At 36.2% G+C, this 21,220-nt stretch overlaps 1 protein-coding gene across 1 annotated transcript in view; it reads right to left on the minus strand.

Moving 5' to 3' along the window:
• LRPPRC (leucine rich pentatricopeptide repeat containing) overlaps positions 1-21,220 on the minus strand; it is a gene marked incomplete at both ends in the record, with an annotated part of 107,274 nt that overhangs the window by 22,142 nt on the left and 63,912 nt on the right. The window contains 5 exons of the mRNA XM_080711489.1: positions 655-781; positions 4,996-5,104; positions 5,222-5,364; positions 14,482-14,572; positions 15,655-15,723. Of these exons, the coding sequence (XP_080567615.1) occupies positions 655-781; positions 4,996-5,104; positions 5,222-5,364; positions 14,482-14,572; positions 15,655-15,723 (539 nt within the window). The remainder of the gene's footprint in view (positions 1-654; positions 782-4,995; positions 5,105-5,221; positions 5,365-14,481; positions 14,573-15,654; positions 15,724-21,220) is intronic.

A 21,220-nucleotide genomic window follows, 5' to 3' on the forward strand; every position in this document is an offset into this window, starting at 1 on the left:
ATATCTAAAACAAACTGCACGTATAAAAAGTAAATAAAATGTTTACTATATATACTGTTCAGAGCTAGGAATGGTTAAGTTTTTTATAGATTAAAAAACCCATAACATGAGTTAACCTTCCTACGATTTTTATGGATATTTGAAGCTAACAAAGCAATTATAGCACATGAAAAAAAAAGAAAAAAGAAAAAAAAAAAAAAAAAAAAAAGCTTAGGCCAGGTATGGTGGTGCACGCTTGTAATCCCAGTACGTGAGTGGCTGAGACAGAAGGATCGAATGTTTGCGGCCAGCCTCAGCTACTTAGTAATGCCCTCTGCAACTTAGTGAGACCCTGTTTCAAAATAAAGAATAAAAAAAGCCAGACATGTTGGCACATGCTTGTAATTACAGCATTTGGGAGGCCAAGACAGGAGGATCATGATTTGTGGACAGCCCCAGCTACTACTTAGTGAGGCTCTTTGCAACTCAGTGAGACCTTGTTTCAAAATAAAGAATAACAAATAGGGCTGGGTGTAGCTCACAGGTAGAATGTCCCTGGGTTACATCCTCAGTCCCACAAACAAAACAAAACAAAACACAAAAAAACCCCACAAATTAATAGTACACAATATTTTTTTTTGAAGAGAAAGTATTTAACAATGGAATAATACTTACAAATTTTTCACTTGCATTGCTTGTGTGAAATTATCCTTTGACAAGAGTAATGTTATAAGAGTGCTGTAAGTTTTACTGTTAAACACAATGTTTTGCCTTTGTGCTTGCAGGAAAATACTGTATGCATCTATGAGAGAAAAAGAAACAACAAAATGAGATTACATCCTGAAATGGCAAAAGAAGAGAAAGAACCCCCAACCAATGCCTTAGGACCATATATTTTTGTTTCTTTTAAAATATCCATCTACCATTACAATTCTCCAGAAATATATGCCAACAAAAAAAGTAGATGATGTCATTCTTTAAATCTTTTTTACAAATTACAGTTTGGGAAACTATTTCATTGAGATGGATGATACCTGAAAGGGTTTCCTTTTAAAATTATTTTTATGCTAGCTTTCTAGTCAATAAATTATATTCATGCCAATAAAAATGAGAATTGGCTCTTCTGAATTTATCAAAAGATGATGCCAGTTTCAAAATAAATTGCAAAATGTGTGTTAATGTCCAAATAAACCAGAGGTATAATTTAGATTGAAGGGTGCAAAAGATTCATTTTAAAGCAATCTTTAATCTATAAGTGGGTGGTTACAATGGTTAATATTTCAGCACAACAGCATTAAAATGAATATAGCCTATAATTCTAAAATTAGGAGATCAAATTATTTGGCTACGACAGGACTTATACAAAAACATACAATTTTCAAATATACAGATACCTAACAAGTAAACTAGGCAACATTTGTTTGACTGATTAACAGTTTTATTTCACTTGTTCACAATAACTGTCAGTGAATGAAAAGATGTTACCAAAAGAGAAGTAAGTACACTTTTCAGTCACTTACTTTTCTGAAATAAAATTGCCTGGCTATAAACAGTCAACTGAAACTACAATCCACTCTCTTGTGTGTATAAACACATCACAATAGAGTATAACTAAACTATCACGTACAGCCTTCTATGATCATAAGGCTCAATGTAAAGAAAAGCAGAGCACGTAAGCTAGAAATGGATATGTCATTAATGTTGAGAAAAACGGTTTACACTACTTGAGAGATTCTTTAACAGGCGAAAATGTATATGCTTGTATGTATAAGTTAGGGTAGTTTGCATTATTTTCACAAATAAAGTGAAGTGGCAATGCCAAAGACTTCATTTATCCCTTCAAGTTAAATTGGGAGAAAGAAGATACATAAGGCATGGTAATATTTTCATTTGCATCCTAATTAAGGAGTATAGTTTGGGAGAGTAAAAGTAGCTGTAGTACAAGTTAATGATTTTAAATAAGCCCTCCTAGTCCCTCCTAGTCACTGAATTACCAAGAGCCTTGCACCAGATTTCTGTCTGTAAACACCTATATGTGCTAGAGTACTGGCAAAAAGTAGAAAATAAAAGCACAGACAAACAAGAAGGAATTCTATTATTATTTACTGACTACTCCAACAGACAGACTCTGTGTCTCTTCAGTGGATTTTACTTTCTGAAATGTGAGAAAATGAATTCATGAATGAAGTATCATTTGAATACCAGTATCAACCCATCACAACTTAAGGGCAAAGTTTTATTTACTTGTTAAGTCAAAGTATACCTTTACTAAATAAGCTACTTTATATCACAAGACACAACAGGACTGTAAAACAATCTGTCATTCAGAACACAATGCATGTATTTTCCTTTTTAAAAAAGGAGGCCAAGATGTAATACTTAAAAATCATGTAATAGTTTATTACATGATCTTAAATAAGCCCTCCTAGTCCCTCCTAGTCACTGAATTACCAAGAGCCTTGCACCAGATTTCTGTCTGTAAACACGTATATGTGCTTACATATTTTAAGCACATATAGGTGCTTAATAAGTTGAATAATCATATGTAAGGATTATCTGAATATTTAAATTAAAAAAAAAAATTAGAAAATCTTTTGTTTTCTCAAATTGTGGTCTTTCCAATGTGTGGCTGTACTTATTACTGTCCATTAGCATGTGGGGTGTGTGTGTGTGTGTGTATGTTTTGTACCAGGGATTGAATTCAGAGCCATTTTACCTCCCAACTACACCCCCAGCCCTATTTTACATTTTATCTTGAACAGGGTCTCACTAAGTTGCTGAGGCTGGCCTCGAACCTATGATTCTCCTGGTTCAGCCTACCAAGGACTGGAATTACAGTCATGCACCACACCAGGCTCAATAGCATTTTTTTTTGTAAGATAGCAATAAATGCACCCAAACCATCCACTACTACTTGGTTTCTGGTATGACAATCACATCTTTTTCCCTCCCTCCCTCCCTTTGCAGTACTAGGGTTGGAACACAGGAGCATTCTAACTCCAAGATACATCCCATCCCTATTTTTTATTTGAAAACAGGGTCTTACTGAGTCACAAAGGGATATCATTAACTAGTAGCTCAGGCTGTCCACAAACTACAATCCTCCTGTCTCAGTCTCCCGAATCCTGTGATTACAAGAGTGTGCCACACTTAGCTTTGTTTTGATTTTTTGTGGTAATGGGGGTTGAGCCTAGGGGAGCTTTACCAATGAGCTGTATCCTCAGCCCTATTTTATTTTTTATTTTTAAACAGGGCTTCACTAAATGGCTGAGACTGGCCTCAAACCTGTGAGCCTCCTGTTTCAGCCTTCCAAGAACTGGGGTCACAGGCACACCTCTACCATGCCCAGGCAAAATACACCTTTACGAGCTATGAGAAAAATACTAATATAAGCATTAAAGTCTCAAAGTATTTATTATTAAACATCTGAATTTTGAAAAATACAAATAGTAAAAACTGATTTATAGAAAATATCAATTAGATACATGACTGCATTATATTCTATCATTTAGTTAACTATTTAAGTGTTTTCAATAAAAGCAATTTTAAAACGGCTGTATATGAAGTTTCAGAATCTCTAAACAAAAACTTATTTTAGTCAAATAAAAATTTCACCAAAATATTTACATAGCATTGACAATAGTTAATTTTGTATTTAGTTTAATAGACACATGTGAAAGACTCAAGGATGTGCAGCAAAAGGAAATGACTCAGGAAGAATAAAAAATTATATTCTAGATAATTAAGAAAGCACAGAATTTGGTTTTCTTACTTCATACATTTTGTGTTTTCACAAAATCCTAGTTAAGGAAATTAAATATTCCATAACTTTCTAAATTAATTCCTTTCAAATGAATAGAGGCCTATATTGTCAATACTAAGATGCAAAAAATAAAAAATAAATCCCCAACACAAAAAACAAACCTACGATATTTATATTGATTTTTATAATAGATTATTATAAAGCACATTTGAAATCTACCTAAAAAGCAAAAAAAAAATTAGTTCATTCTATGGAAAAAATAAATAAAAATAAGAGAATTAGCTGGGTATGGCTGTATATGCCTATAATCCCAGTACTTGGAAATCTGAGAGGAGGATCACAAGTTCATAGCCAGCCTCAAGAATTTAGGAAGGCCCTCCAGAACTTAGTGAGACCCTGTTTCATTATTTTTTTCAAATTAAAAATAAATAAACAAATAAATAGGGCTGGGGGTGTAGCTCAGAAGAATGACCCTGGGTTCAATTCAATCCCCAGTACCACAAAAAGGGGAGGGGGAGCAAAAGAAATATATAGTTTGGTTGATTCAGGAAGGGCATAAGGAAGTCTAAATAAACACAGAGAACTCAATCTGTAAGCTCTATCACATTATTTAAAATAGTCATAATAGAAGCAGAGATGTCTTCAGGAAAGTTTTGTAATAGAGAAAGAAGAAAAAAACAAGATAAAGGACTCCAACCATGAGAGTGTTTAATTACTTTAATATACAGTAATATGGTAGTTATTAATAACCCTAAGCATTTTTGCTAAAAAAAAAAAAAATTTCAGTAAGGGACTATTACATAGTCTAGTGACATCACAGCCATCTTAGTTTGTATGAGTACACTTATGATGTTTACCCAAGGGTGAAATCAATGTCACATTTCTCAGACATACCTATGTTAGGGGACACATGACTATACTTTCTGATAAAAAATGTTAATGATAGCTTTTATTTAAAAAGTTCAAACCTACAGAAAAGTATAACAAAATAGTATTATAAATCTTACCTTTCATATACCTATCCTCTCTCTACATCTAATAATTATTAGTAGTATTTGGCCATATTTCCTTTGTTTTTTATGGCTTAAAAACTTAAAGAGATTCAGAAATCTTCATTTTTAATACCTCAATAGTTTAAAGTATAAAATAAATATGTAAAATTTTAGATTTATCTCTCACCTTGTGCATCTCTATTTCCCTGGGCTTTGACTATATAATGCTATTAGAAACAAGATCCCAGTGGGCGTGTTTACCTCTGGTCTTCTTCCTTCGGCAGATGTTCAACAAATCTTTCTCCATATCAGTTTCTACAGATGAGGGTGGTAAAGAATTCTGGAAATGTTTATCATCTTCATACCACAACTTTAAGAAAAAATTGTTGAGTAAAACAAAAACAGGTAAACACAGTGATCTTTTCACCATAAAATGGATTACTTTAGAACAATAAAGTCTATCATACTTAATCTAAGATCAAATTACCTCAGGGACATCAAATGGAACTTCCTGATTACTGTTTCTAAGGATTTCTGCTAATAATCGTAATGTCTTCTCACGAGGAATAACATTTTCTTCTTGCATTTTATTCCAGACAGCATCAGCTCTTTGCCAGTCACCATTTATTTCTGTCAAATTTGATGAAGTAGAAATTAAGAAAGATAATAAATGGAATCCATGAAAAATTTAGAACATTTTCTTATTTGATGTTGCAGGAAGCATTATCCCAAATGGTGCCTTCAAGGAAAAAACCAATATTATCTGTGGCCTAAAATTGGGAGGAAACATTTCTTCTACCTTTATATCTTTTGAATTATAAACTTAAGAAATGAATACCTACTTGTGGAAAAATAATAAAAATGCAAACTCTCCAACACTTTTATTTAACCTTGAAAACCAAGGTGATGAAAAGATGTGGGTTTCTTTCTTTTTTAAAGCTGGGGACTAAACTGTGGGTTTGTATCACATTAGGCAAGCACTCTATCATGAGCTACATCCTCAGTCCAAATAGTTTGTATTTTAAAAGTATCTGAAGCCAGGTGTGGTGATACACACTTGTAATCCCAGTACTTGGGGGGCTGAGACAGGAGGATCGCAAGTTTGCAGCCAGTCTCAGCTACTTAGGACCTTCACAACTTAGTGAGATCCTGTTTCAAAATAAAGATAGTAAGGCCATCTGAAACTTAAGTCAGACCTTGTTTCAAAATAAAGAATAAAAAATAGGGCTGGGGGTGTAGCTCAGAGGTAGAATGCCCCTGAGTTCCAACCCCAGTACTGCAAAAACACTCTAAAGGGGTATGTCAGATAACAGAGGAGACTATAGGAAGGGGTTTCCACTGGCCAAACATAAAAAAATTTGAACACCAAAAAGAATAGTGACTAAAACAGATTAAGACACAAATTTAGCCTTACAAATACACTAATTCATTAAGAAAAACACTTTGGAGGTTTCAAGAATAGCACTTAAAAAGAAAGTCACAGAATACAAAGTAGGAGACAAAAATAAAGAGTATAAAATAATCCCAATATAATATAATTAAAACTATGGATGAATATGTAAAGAATAAATGAATATAAATATAGAGATAGAAAATTGGGAGGATGGAAAACTGACAACTTTCTCTGAGGCCAGGAATTTGGAGGTTGGAGTAGACACAATAAAGTTTTCGTTTTTAGCTAGTATACTCTTTTTACTCATTTTACTAGTTTTACTCATTTTACTAGTGTTCTAATGGAGGGGGAAAAGACCACACAGTGTGAAAAGAAATGTCAATGGTTATATTTACTTGGAAAAAAAAATAACATATAAGCCCGGACATAGAGGCATACACTTGTAATCCCAGCGTTCGGTGGGAGGCGGAGGGGAGGCTGAGACAGGAGGATCACACAGGTTCTAAGCCAGCCTCAGCTACTCAGTGAAGCTGTCAGCAACTTAGTGAGACCCTGTTTCCAAATAAAATAGAAAATAGGTCTGGGAGTATAGCCCAGAGGTAGAAAAGCCCCTGGGTTCTACCCTCAGTACAAGAAAGGAAGGAAAGAAAGGAAGGAAATATAAATAACTCTTCTGGTAGAATATACGCTTTTTTTTCTTTTCTTTTGGTGGTACTGGGGTTCCTGGAAGCCCTTCTACCTCCAGGCTACACTCCCAGACCTATTTTATACTTTTTATTTGGAAACAGGGTCTCTTAAGCCAGGGGGGCTGGCTTCGAACCTGCGCAACCCTCCTGTCTCCGCCTCCCAAGCGCGGGAATTACAAGCATGCACAACCACGCCCGGCTGACAATGTATATTTTTAAAAAATAGATTAATAGAGGGAGACAGTGTGTTTAAGGCACTCCAACACTTGGAACTCAACCAGAAGGAAGACTGCTTTTTGGCAAGAGAAGAAAAGTAGCCAGAACTCAACAAAACGATGACAGTCAAAACATGGTAGAATTAAAGGTAGCAGAGAGATCAAAGGCCCGAAAAGAGCTCAGGACGTCCTTCCTGGTAAGAAGAGAATGGAGGTCGCACCATCATGCCAACAGCCATCACCAATGGATGCTCCCATAGACCAACTCCCAGCAAAGAAGCAGAATCTTGTTGATCCAATCACTACAGACCTTCATCAAAAGCAGTTGAAAATTTCTCCCCATGCTTAACAAAGACCTGACTACCCAGACAGCTGAGCTAGATCCTATGCCTGCAGCTGAAATCTTCTTTGACTACAGGGACCTGAGTGGGAGATCATGAGTTAACAACCTTCCCAGTGAGAGACTGCCCTGTGTGCCCACAGGGACTTGCATAAAAGAGACTTGCCTCATACAGTCTGTGGGTTTTCAAACCACCCCTGTGGAGGTGGGAGTAGGGGCTACAGTTGGACACAGGAGAAATGGGAATTAGCAGACAGCCCCTAAGACATTCAGGAAGAAAGGATCTAGAGTTAGTAGTTTGCCACATTCTTGTAGGGGCTACAGTAATTACCACAGGACAGACAGCTGTGGTGTCTGTGGGGTGAAATAACTCATTCTACTGAGTTACAGGTTTAGAAAGCTACACATTCCTGTTTGGTCATATTTGAGCTTTACAAGCACCAAGGCCAGATACAAACAAGGTCTCACATAATCTTAGGTGCCAAGATCAGCACTGGTGGCCCTCGGGCTAAATAACTAAGCCACCCAAGCCCCAGGCTCAGAATGGTACAGCCTCTCCCTGGCAGAGTTTGGGCCCTGAAATGAGGAGGGCAGGAGCCAGCAGGAGTTTATGTGATCACAGGTAGAGGCTAGGAACTCAACACTATTTCCACCAGCAGAGTTTGTGCCTAGTATGCCTGCACACCAGTGACTGGCAGTGGTCTACATAATTGTAACCAGCAGATTAGTGGTGGTATCCCTGGGCCATCCATGCTCAGCGAGCTAAACCATAAGGGTGGAACACAGCAATTTCTGGTGCTGCAGGGGTTAAGCACCAGAGGTCAGTGCTCTGCAGTTTCATGGATTCACAATCAGAAGAGGAGTGGTGGTGCCTGTGGGTTATTAAATTCCAACCGGCAGGCTGCAGGTTCTGAAGAGAACATCATAATTTCTGGCCAGTTTGGGCCTCTTGTGCATGGTGGTCTGTAGCCAATCAGAGACTCTGGTTTGCCTGCAATAAGAACTGTATCTTGTTAAAGAGGCTCAGGGGGACAAACTCAAAAGTTTGATTATATGAGGTAGATTTGTAGAGGCCAATATATATACCCCCATCAGAAACCTTATTATAAAAGGATAACAGACACAGGATTCACACACAAAGCGGAAGTAGATGCCTAGACAACAGAAATACAACCCTGAGAACTCAAAAAACATGAGAACAGCAAGTAAAGAATAAACTACCACAAATCAACAACAAGGAGATCGAACATGCCAAAAAAGATATCTAATTTTGATCTTCAATATGATCAAAGGCCTCAAAGAAAGTGTATAGAAAATGAACAAGCATATCAATAGAGAAATTATTGAGGCTATTATGTAAGAACCAAAGAGGCTTTGAGCAAAGTGAAGGAGTCAATAAATGAATTAAAGACCATCATAGAAACCACCTCTAGAAAGTTAGACCACATGGAAAACAGAGTTATTACTCCTAGAAGACAATTCATTCAAAACTGAAGACACAGTCAACAATATAGAGAAGACAATACAACAGAATCTGAACATCAAAAAATTATGGAATAATAAGAAACAACCTAACATATGGATAATAGGCACTGAGGAAGGTCTATAAGCACAAACCAAGGGTATCAGAAACCTCTTCAGAGAAATATCAGAGAATTATTCAAACACAGAAAGAGATATGAACATCCATGTACAGAAGATATTCAGAACATCAACAAGACAGTATCAAAGGACTTCCCCACAGAGGCTTTACCACTCCTTGGTATCTTCTCAAAGGAAATGAAATCAGAAAACTACAGTAATATATGCATACCCATATGACAGCACAATTCACAATACTTACAATTCGCACAAAAATGGAAGAACCTGGAGAACATTATGTAAGTGAGATTAGCCAGTTACAGAAAGGCAAGGGTCATGTTTTCTCTGGGAGACCAGAGGGAGTCTAGATAATGAAAAGAGAAACCTCAGTGGAGCCAAGGGGACATGGTCTAAAGGGGAGGAGGAAGAGTGAGGATCGATGAAGGAATTCTCTACCTTGACTTTGTGTGCATATGTGAAAATAGCAATGTCAATCTTAGTACTTTGTATGAAGAAGGGAGGGATGGGAGGGAGCCAGAGCAGGGTCTCATGAAGTGCTAAGTGCATGTATATCACTGTAAACATGATTTACATTATGATCCGAGACTATAATGAACCAATAAAAGTTTATGTATAAAAAACTAAAAAATTAAAATAGATTAAAATAGTTATTAATACAAAATTACAAATGCAAGGTGGCTTTATTTTTGGATAGGGTACTTTACATATTCAAAGAAGAAACTAATCTTTATATATGTGAAGAAAAAAATTTAGGTGACAATATTGTCATTTATAGATAACAGAACATCCCTTATACAAGAAAAAGATTTATTTCATTCATGTAATGTTTGATATACTTTCTAGGAACTAATTTTATAAGACTGTCACTGGGAAATGTCAAAATATATTGTTAAGGTTAGAACTAAAGTTTGAATTATGAGATTCTTTCAACAGATCATAGATGAATATACTACATAAATCAATAAAAAATGAAAGCAGTTATAGAATAGCTAATTTTTAAAGGTATGAAAAGACAACACAATTCCATGAATTGTTATCATAGTGTGATAAACCACCATACGGCATATATTCGTTTTGTGCATGTTTCTGCAATATGTTATCGTTCACAACAAAATGGGGTATATATTAATGTATGAAAGGTACTATTTAAAGATAAACAAAAGCCAGGGGCAATGCCACACACTTGTAATCTCAGTACTTGGGAAGCTGAAAAAGGAGTATCGCAGGTTCAAGGACAGCTTCAGCAATTACTGAGGTTTTCATTAACCCAGTGAGATCCTGTTTCCAAACAAGAAATAAAATCAGGCTGGGTGTGTAGCTCAAAGCTGGGTTTAAAAACCCAGTACCACAAAATACACACACACACACACACACACACACACACACACACACACACACACACTGGAGCCTCAGATGTCCAGTGCTTGAAGCCAGGCTCAACAACTTAATAACACCTTCTTATAAAATAAAAAATAAAATAGGGCTGGGGTTGTGGCTCAGAGGTAAAATGAGTTCAATTCCCAGGACTTTAAAAATGAAGGAAAGTTATTTTTAAAACAAATACATCTAAATAACTATCCATTCCCATTCAAAAGCTATAATCATATCATAAAAAATAATAGCTTTTAAAAAATTCCTATAAGTTTAACAAATTATTTTATCAGAAATCCACAATTTCAAAAAAATTATATCCAGGTAACATAATTAAAGTAGCAATCCAAGTCAGAGGGCAAAATGGAAGAGAGGCTGCAAAAGAGATTTGCTTGCTTTTTCTTCAGAAAGTAAAAGATTTAGAACTATTACAACCAGATTATCTCTTAAGAGTACTAAAGAAGGTGGGAACCATAAAAATGGGATTAAAAATAGGAAAATATACTTCCCCATGAGAACTCCTAAAAGGGTAACCACACCCTGTCGAGCTCCTTAGTCTACTGGCTCAAACACAGATCAAGAAGAAATTGGAGGCAAGAGTTCAACAGAACAGATGGGGAGATAAAGGAGACTAAAATTATCCCTCAGAGATTGCCTATCCCTACAGGAAATTTTAAGATGAACTGAAAAAGATTTCTGAGTGTCTGACTACCCCTTGGCCTGCCCATTTAGCAAATCATCTCACACATGCTCACAGCTGTTCCAACACTGCTTTTTCTATAGAGTGTCTAGTTTAGTGCCTTCTGCAGTGCCTAGTTTAGTGGCTGGCATTCCAAGTGCTTCACAGATACTTTCCTTATAATTTACATAGTATCACATGACTATTTTAAATGATGTTATATTTGGGTATAATAATTCACTATTTTTAAAAGTCTACATAAATTTAGATGTTTAAACATGAAATAGTTTTTCAAAAGAAAGGAATAAAAAGTCAGGCGTGGCAGTTCATGTCTGTAATCCCAGTACTTAGGCTGAGACAGGAGGATGGCAGGTTCTAAACTAGGGAGATCTTAAACAACTTAGTGAGACACAGTTTCAAAAAAATAAAACACTGAGAACAGAAGATCACAGTTTGCGGACAGTCTCAGCTACTTAGTGAGGCCCTCTGCAACTCAGTGAAACCCGGTTTCAAAATAAAGAATAAAAAGTAGGGCAGGGGGTATAGCTCAGAAGTAGAATGCCCCTGGATTCCATCCCCAGACCTGCAAAACACACACACACACACACACACACACACACACACACACACACACACACAACTGTGTAGTTTGGAAGTAGAATGCCCTTGAGTTCAATCCCTAGTACCAAGAACAAAAAAAAGTGGAGGGGGGAGAAAAAGTGGTAGAAAATTTGGAGAATTAGAACCCAATACAGGTTATAATCTACCACTTAAAGATTAAATGCCTAAACACAGACTTTTAATTTTATACATTCAGTTACCTTACATTGCGTGGGAAGATTTTATCATCATTTGAGCCAAACTTTTAAGAATTACACTGTGAGGTTCGTACTTTAATGCAACCAAATATGACATGTATATCTAATTACTAGAGATGGAACTCATGGGCATTCTACTACTGAAACAAACCTCCAGCTTTTTAAAATTTTGGGATACAGATTCCATAAATTGCTCAGGTTACACTCAAACTTGGGATCTTACTGCCTCTCTAGTTGCTGGGATTACAAGTCTAAGCCACAGTACCATCAAGATTCAAAACAAAGGTTCTAATAATAATAGACTCAAGTTCAAAAAGATAAATTAATCAACTTTCTTATTGTTTATGTTTAGTGAAGTAAAATTTGACAAAAGAAAAGAATAAATCTAGATGTTTTCTATAAAATATGTTGGGAAAGCCGGGCGTGGTGGCGCACGCTTGTAATCCCCGCGTTTGGGAGGTGGAGACAGGAGGATCACGCGGGTTCGAAGTCAGCCGCGCTGGCTTGAGACCCTGTTTCCAAATAAAGATATAAAATAGGTCTTGGAGTGTAGCCCGGAGGTAGAAGGGCTTCCAGGAACCCCAGTACCACCAAAAAAAAAAAAAAGAAAAAAAAAAAAAAAAGGGAAGTACCACTATCTTAACTCTTATTCCTCTTTATCCAAATATCCTGTAAAAGAATCTAAAACTAACAGACATATATACGGGCATAAATATACTAGAGCAGTATTTGATAAGAAAAGTCAAAAGCTTCAGAAATTTCAATCCCTCTTTAATAGAAATACTAGAAATTCAGCCATAAATAAACAAACAAGAATGTGAACAAAGATATAGGTACAAACATGAATAACTTGGTGGTTTATAATGTGAAAATAAAAATCTATTCACATGCCCAGCAACCAGAGAATGACTGAGTAAATTCTAGTGCATGCACTTTATATCAGGTGACTAAATGGAAAAAAATGCCTATTATAATTAAATAAAAATTTAATATCATATTAAAGAAACTGTGTAGCAATGGGTATGTATATAGATATGTATCCTTCTGCAAAAATATCTATACCAGTGAATGTTGATTGTTATTTATAGAAGTAACTGTTAAATCTACTTCAGGATATAAATAAAAAGAAGTGAGCCTGATATGGTGGCATACACTTGTAATCCCAGCATTTGGGAAGCTGAGACAGGAGGACCATGGTTCGTGGATAGCTTCAGTTACTTAAGTGAGGTCCTTGGCAACTCAGTGAGACCCTGTTGCAAAAGAAAGAATAAAAAAATAGGGCTGGAGGTGTGTGTAGCTTGGAGGTAGAATGCCCCTGGGTTCCATCCCTAGTACCATAAAAAACAAACAAAAACTCCTCAAAAATTCCTATTAAATTCTGTGGCTCTAATGAAATTTTTTCCTTTTTTGTCCATTTTAGTTTGAAAATCTTAATTGGCTTTTATTTCCCATTATGGAATCAAGTGACACTTCAATGTATAAAACAGATTAATGGAAATTTGATGAAATGAGCAGAGAAAGCTGGCTTTATAGACAAAGACTAAAGAAAGCAATTAAAAGCAGACAGGTTGTTTCAAAAGTAGCTTTTCTTTCTTTTTCTCTTTTTTGATGGTACCGGGGGTTCCTGGAAACCCTTCTACCTCTGGGCTACACTCCCAGACCAATTTTATATTTTTTAATTTGGAAACAGTCTCTTAAGCCAGCGAGGCTGGCTTCGAACCAGCGTGATCCTCCTATCTCCGCCTCCCAAGTGCAGGGATTATAAGCGTGTGCCACCACGCCTGGCAAAAGTAGCTTTTCTTGTAAAGGTTAAAGTATAGGAGACTTTCTTATTATGCCAGCTAAAACTGGCCTGTGTGGTAATTTGGCTATTCTGTATTTCCTGGTTTCTTGGGAGGTCAGATAAACAATTTAGTTTTGGTTTGGCAGTGGTAAAACTTCAGAAGGAGCAAGTCCATTTTTTTTGTAACTCCACTTTGATTGGTCTGTTGGGCCTGGTGCAGGAGGAGCACAGACAGTCCCAACCAGTGGCCTCCTATGAATTCCATTAACAGGTAGAAACACTAGTGAGGAAGCAGAACCAGTTTATAAACAGACTAGATGTACATCCAAGGAGCCATTTCTCCCAAGTACACTAATACCTGTCCACATTTTTAGAAGGTTATCTTAGCTACGTCATATGCTTCTGGGTTCTTTTTTGATTATTAAGACACTCTCATTTTCAATTATGAAAAAGTATCAAAAAGAAAACCTCTTCTTTTTCCACTTAAACTGTAGTCAGGTCAGGTGGGCAAGGGTCTCAGGACAGTGACGCATAGAGGAATCTAGCAGGGTCTAAGCAACAGGGGGCTAGTGTCTCCTGCACTTCTGGGCTCCAGTAGCACAAGAAAGAATGACTGAGGATGAAGATTTTCTTAAATTCTCGTCATTACAGTAAGAATACCAGAAAAATAGGAAGATTAAAGCATCTACTGACATAACATTCTATGATAAAGTCTGGCATACATTTCACTTTGCCCAATGCTGAAGACTTCTCCATATTTCACAGTCCAGGACCTTCCTCAAAACCTGTTACTCCTTTCCTGCAATAGTTTTCAACATTCTTAATTCTTGAAAAATGAGAGAAATAGTCAAATCACTTACTGTATAGTTTTAGTAGACTGTAGTACATCTGGTCTCTGTCACATTCAAATAGCTTTTGTGTCAGCTCCACTAATTTTTCCAGAGTTTCAACCTTAAAAATAAGATTAAAAGATAGATTTAAATACTGAAAGTTATTTATTTCATAGATAACAAGTAACAGTTGAATAATACTACAGATTAGCTTTATCCATGGAGCAGACTAACTTTGCTTCAAATATTAAGGGGCCAAGCACAACCAACATGAGTGTACTTCACATTCTGTATACTTAAAATAGTTAAAGTGATCAATTATATGTTATACATATTTTAAGTTAAAGAACAAAAGGATCCTTTGGAATCAAGAACATAATAGGAATGACTAGCTAGTTGGCTGGTGTGCTGTCCAAGAAGGTGTGTTTTGGTGAATTTCATGATTTCTGGTGCAGAGAAGGTGGAGAGAACTTGATGATACTCTTACATTAGTAAAAATAATCCTCTACCAAATGTCATGCTCCTTTTTTCCTATGACTTCTACTTGGCACCATGTGAACAGATACCTGTACTGGAGTAGAGGGAAAGCAGAAATTCCACTGAGCGCTCTCAGACAATCCTTCAGTTACTAAAGACTAGTACAAGTTAAACTGTCAAGCAAAGTCAGCCTGCTCAAACCAACTAAGAAAACGCAAGTTAAAGTCAACAGAGTCGAGGTTAAAATTTTTAGGATTTCTACTACACAACAGGAACAAGAAATAAGCTACGACTTATATGGAGAACAAGCATTTCCACAATACTCTATCTTCTGAAATCCCCAAACAGTTGTATGACACGTACAAATTTAGAAATTAAAACTTTTAATTTCTAAAAGTTTTACATGCTTGAGAAATCAGAAATTAAACACAGCCATCCATGGTGGCGCATGCTTGTAATCCCAGCATTTGGGAGGCTGAGACAGGAGGATCCTGCAGGTTCAAAGCCAGCCCTCAGCTACTTGGTAAGGCTCACTGCAACTTAATGACACCCTGTTTCCAAAAGTATAAAATAGGTCTAGGAGTATAGCTTGGAGGTAGAAAAGCCCCAGGATTCCACCCCTAGTAGTACCACCATATATATATGTGTGTGTGTGTGTGTGTGTGTGTGTGTGTGTACATATATTATATATATTAATTAATTAAAGAAAAGAAATTAAACACAAACCTGATTATTGGTAATACATCTATCACAAAACCACTGAAGTCTTGCAGGTCGAGCTCTAAGGCCTGGAGTCTATAAAACAAAATAATCATACATCACACAAAGTAAGACTTTATGTAAGTATTTAATTTTTCATCAAAGAGAACTCTTCCTTCTGCTGAATTTCCTGCCAAACACAGAAGCTGAAAGAAACATATAATGTAGAACCCCATAGTTATCAAAGACCTTTAATTAGGATCAAAAGGCAACCTATATTTAAACTGTGTCTGCAAAATTCAGGTGACTTCAAAATGCTGCCAATAATCATTCTATAAATCTTTAAAGAATAATATAGTCAGACTTTCTTTAATTCAAAAAGAAGTGATTATCTAAATCAACTTCAAAATATGTCAAACACACATGTGCATGCATGTTCTTGTCCACGTGTGCATGTGCTCACTTGCACGCACGTGCACACACACATACACACCCTTTTCTTTAGAGAACACAACAGATTCGAGACAAAAATAACTGTCATAGGAGTAAACCAATGGCTTTCAATTTTAAAGGAAGCATGCTTTCTAAAATTTTCAATGATAAAAATAACAACTACCCTAAATACTGTATAGCATCTAAAACTAAATGTTTGCTGGGCATGGTGGCACACACTTGTAATCCCTGCGCTTAGGAAGCGGAGACAGGAGGATCGTGCAGGTTCGAAGCCAGCCTCGCTGACTTAAGAGACCCTGTTTCCAAATAAAAATTTTAAAAATAGGTGTCTGGGAGTGTAGTCCAGAGGTAGAAGGGTTTCCAGGAACTCCAGTACCACACAAAAAAGGAACAAAATAAAACAAAAAAAACCCCTAAATGTTAAAAGAGGAAAACAAGCTAAGTATTTGAAATGCACAGTTCACAGTCTTGGTTTATTTCAATAATTGCAACATGTTATATTGTCAGTTAGAAATCACTATGATGAGCCAGGCATGGTGGTGCATGCTTGTAATCCCCGCACTTGGGAGGCTGAGACAGGAGGATCGCGCAGGTTCGAAGCCAGCCTCAGCTACTTAGTGAGACTCTCAGCAACTTAGTGAGACCCTGTTTCCAAAAAAATTAAAATGGGTCTGGGAGTATAGCCCGGAGGTAGAAAGCCTCTAGGTTCCACCCCAAGTACCACCAAAAAATAAAGAATAAAAAATAAATCACTAGGATGTAGCTACTATCTCTGGTTTCAAGCACTTATTTCACAATGCTGGATTCTGGAATAAAAGATAAACTATTTCGACATAATTCTAAGAATCTAATCATAGCCTTTTCTTTTTCTTTTTCTTTTTCTTTTTGGGCAGTACTGGGAATGGAACCCAGGGGAATTGTACCTCCGAGCTAAATCCCCAGCCCTATTTTTTTAGTCTTCTTTATGTTTGAAAGAGGGTCTCAGTGAGTTGCAAAGGGCCTCACTAAGTAGCTGAGGCTGTCCACAAACCAAGATCCTCCGTTCTCTGCCTCCCGAATGCTGGATTACAAGCCTGTGCCACCACACCTGGCTAACTATGGCATTTTCATCATCTTGTAAGAGGGTTTCATCAATGAATGCTACATTTCAATCGTAGCACTATGACAAGACAATTGCATAATGTCTTGGCTGCATCTGGAGGCGATAACTTTCCTAATTTCTCCACCTGGATCTGGTGATGAAACCAGGTACCCTTGAATCTGATCTCTAGCCCCTAAGTCCCCATTATCATTTTTATTGTTATAATATTTTAGGAAACAGAGTCTTGCTATGTTGCCCAGGCTAGCCTTGAACTCCTGGCTCAAGTGATCCTCCAATTTCAACCTCCTGAATAGCTGGGATTATATATATATATATATATATATATATATATATATATATATATATATATATATATATATACATACATACACACACACACACACACACACATATATTCTACTATGCCCCTTTGCCCGGCTTCCCTACTTTAACTTTAAAAAATTATACAATATTAAATTAAGAAACGGAACAGAATCTACCATTTTGTAGCTTCAGAAAAAATAAAAATTGGTAGAGTGTACGTTATAGAAGTCTTCTCATTCTAACTGGGTAAGTACCCACATTCTAGGATAAGAGATAAATCTTCAACAAATTAATCATTGAAATATAGTCTCAAATACCATTATTATCACATTTGGATATAGTTTCTATTCAAAGGTTTCCTCACATCCGTTTTGTTTCACATGCATTATATTGAAAATGAAACCAACATCATTGTGTGTCAAGAGTCCTTAAAAAATAGTAAATAATCCTCTTTAGAACAAGGCAAAATGCAAAGGCTACATTCACTTACAACTTTCAATATTATTGCTAATCCAAATGCCAAAGATCTAAATAGCACAACTTTCATGGTAAACTCTTCCTGTTTGTGGCTGATTAATCTGCCTCTCACCAGCAGGACGGCTGACTTATATGACAGATCTTCCTATGTTTCATTTTGAAATTGAGAACTGTTTTCACATATAAATCTCAATCCTCAAAAGAACATCTAGGTCAGATTAACTAAATCTCCTAGGCTGCTGCAATAGTCAACATTTCTGGCTTATCTCTTAACATCTTATTGAATTTTAAATACTGCAAATTGAAAGCAGAAATAAAAAATGCAATAAAAACATAAAGAATGGAATTCTAATTGGGATGACAAATACAACATCAAAAAACAGTTAATGTTTACAAGGAATTCATCTGTGGTTCTTTCTGGTTCTTTTTTTTTTTTGCTCTATATATACTTTATTTAATGGATAGTAGGATAAATAATTTTTAATTTAAAAAAACCCAGAATGTTTGCTTTTACTCTGAGTTACTGTGCTTCAAAAGCAATTCTGCAGTTACTGTTCAACACTAAGTTCACTTGTACAGTGGATAAAAAGGTGAGCCAAAATGAAAAATAATCATTACTCTAATTTCATTATATTACTTGGATATAAATCGCCTGGTACCACAAGCTTCGATGTAAAACAGTACAAATAGGTATCAAATTGTGATTATTTTTAATCGACTTAAATAGAATTTTTACCCACTTTTTCTTCATAATATAAATGGAAAATGGAAAGCATTAACAATATCAGCAAAACTCCCACCCAAGCTCCAAATCCTCTAATTAGGGTAGTGGGAGGAAAAAGTCATGTGCACATGGCTTCTGAAGGTAGACAAACAAAGACAACAAATCCATTTCAAATATTTATCCCTTTAGGTAGGAAAGAGCAAGAAAGGAAAAAGGTATCGTGGCCAGGCATGGTGGCGGCGGAGACAGGAGGATCGCGCAGGTTCGAAGCCAGCCTTGCTGGCTTAAGAGACCCTGTTTCCAAATAAAAATATAAAATAGATCTGGGAGTGTAGCCCGGAGGCAAAAGGGATTTCCAGAAACCTCTGGACCAAAAAAAAAAAAAAAAAAAAAACAAAAAACAAAAACAAAAAAAAACTTCAAGATAGATGTAAAGATTATGTATAAAAAGGAAGATAAGATAAAATGATCAAGCAAGTCAAATTATCAACCTGTCATAAACTAAATATGACCACTTAACCAGGTATTACAGGAGACAGTTAAGTCATGGAGGTTTCAATTTACATGAGCATTAAGATGACTTTTTTTTTTTTTTTTTGGTGGTGGTGGTACTGGGGATCGAACCCAGGGTGTTTTTTACAGAATAAATTATTTAAAAAGTGCTCCTATAAGCCAGGCACGGTGACACATGCCTATAATCCCTATCTCTACACTTGAGAGGCTGAGTTAGGAGGATTATAGGTTTGAAGTCAGCCTTAGCATGTAGTGAGACGCTCATCAACCTAGTGAGACCCTGTTTCCAAATAAAAATGAAATCGGGTTGGGAGTGTAGCTGGGAGATAGAATGCCCCTGGGTTCTATCACCAATACAAAAAAAAAAAAAAAAAAAAAGGCTACTCTAAGGGGTCTATAAAATGCCCTCCCTGGGAGATAACTAAAATACCTTAAAATATAATCAACAGTCATTTTTTTATTTACAGAGAAATATCATCATATTTTATAACTTCCAACACAAAGACTGTTAGACTAGATCTCAGGAAACATGGGTTTTAGTTCAATTTCTATTCTGATGAGCTACAAAGGTGGTTTTACCTATAAAAATATTAGCATCTCTGTCTTAATCTACCAGATACCTTAAAAATAATACATGAGCTGAGCGTGGTGTTGTACGCTTGAAATCCCCGCACTTGGGAGGCTGAGACAGGAGGATCGCGCAGGTTCGAAGCCAGCCTCAGCTGGGTTGAGACCCTGTTTTCAAATAAACTATAAAATAGGTCTGAGAGTGTAGCCTGGAGGTAGAAGGCCCCTGGGTTCCATCCCCAGTAACACACACACACACACACACACACACACACACACACACACACACACTCTTCTTCCTGTAGGTGGTCTGAGGTTAACTGTGAAAATGGTTGACCCCTTTCTTTACCCAGAAAATCCCACAAAATCATGCAAATCAACAAAATAACTATGAAAGTGCCCAGGCCACAAAAGATATGCAAATCTGAAAAACCACTAAGCATATGAAGGATGCCACTTTAAAGCAGCAAAGTGTGTCATTTAGGCATTACAACAGTGGAGTCGGTGGGTGTGCCCATGCCAAATGCTGAGGCTGGACACAGGGTTGGTGGCCTAAAAAGAGTGCTGAATTTTTGAATCACATGCTTAAAAAGGCAGAAAAGTTAATATTGAACTTAAGGATTTAGACACTGTTTCTCTGGTCATTGAACAGGTGAATAAAGCATCCAAGATGCACCACCATACTTACAGAGTTCATGGTTAGATTAACCCAGACATGAGCTCCCTCTGCCACATTGAGATGATCCTCACTGAGAAGGAACAGATTGTTCCTACACCAGAAGAATAGATTGCACAAAAGAAAAAGATACCCCAGAAGAAACTGAAGAAACATGGGAATAAATTTAGCATAAAATAAATGCAAATAAAAGTAAAAACAAAAAAAAGTAATAGCAGTTCTGAGAAATGACCCTAAGTAAATACTCTGAAAAACAAATATGCCTGTAGATAAAAATGTGAATTATGATAATTACTCATAATGAAAAAGAGACAAACATTATTTCATTTGTACAATGAAATGATAATGCTGGAAAATGAAGAAGCAATGTTGAGTAGTGATGAAAGTATTAAATGATACATGATTGTATTCATTTCAGTCATATGTAAATGAAATATGCACTGAATAAAAAAACATAAAAAACAAAGCAGAACAGAAAAACATGCCTGTAATCTTAGTAGTTGGGAGGCTGAGACAGGAGGATCACAGGTTCAGTAACTTAATAAAAATAAATAAATAAATAAAAACAAAAAGGTTTGGGGTATAGCTTAGAGGTAAAATGCACTTGGGTTCAATTCCCAGTATAAAACAAAACATTGAAAAACCATAAAGATAAGTAGATGAGCAATGGTATTAACTGTGAGCTTTTATATTTAACATATTTGGGGTAATAACATACTTAAGTTTCACTTGATTCCATATACAAGGATAAAAAATCAAACTGTCATCATTATTATAT

This window comes from Muscardinus avellanarius, assembly GCF_963383645.1.
Source record: "Muscardinus avellanarius genome assembly, chromosome: 15".
Taxonomy (NCBI): Eukaryota; Metazoa; Chordata; class Mammalia; order Rodentia; family Gliridae; genus Muscardinus; species Muscardinus avellanarius.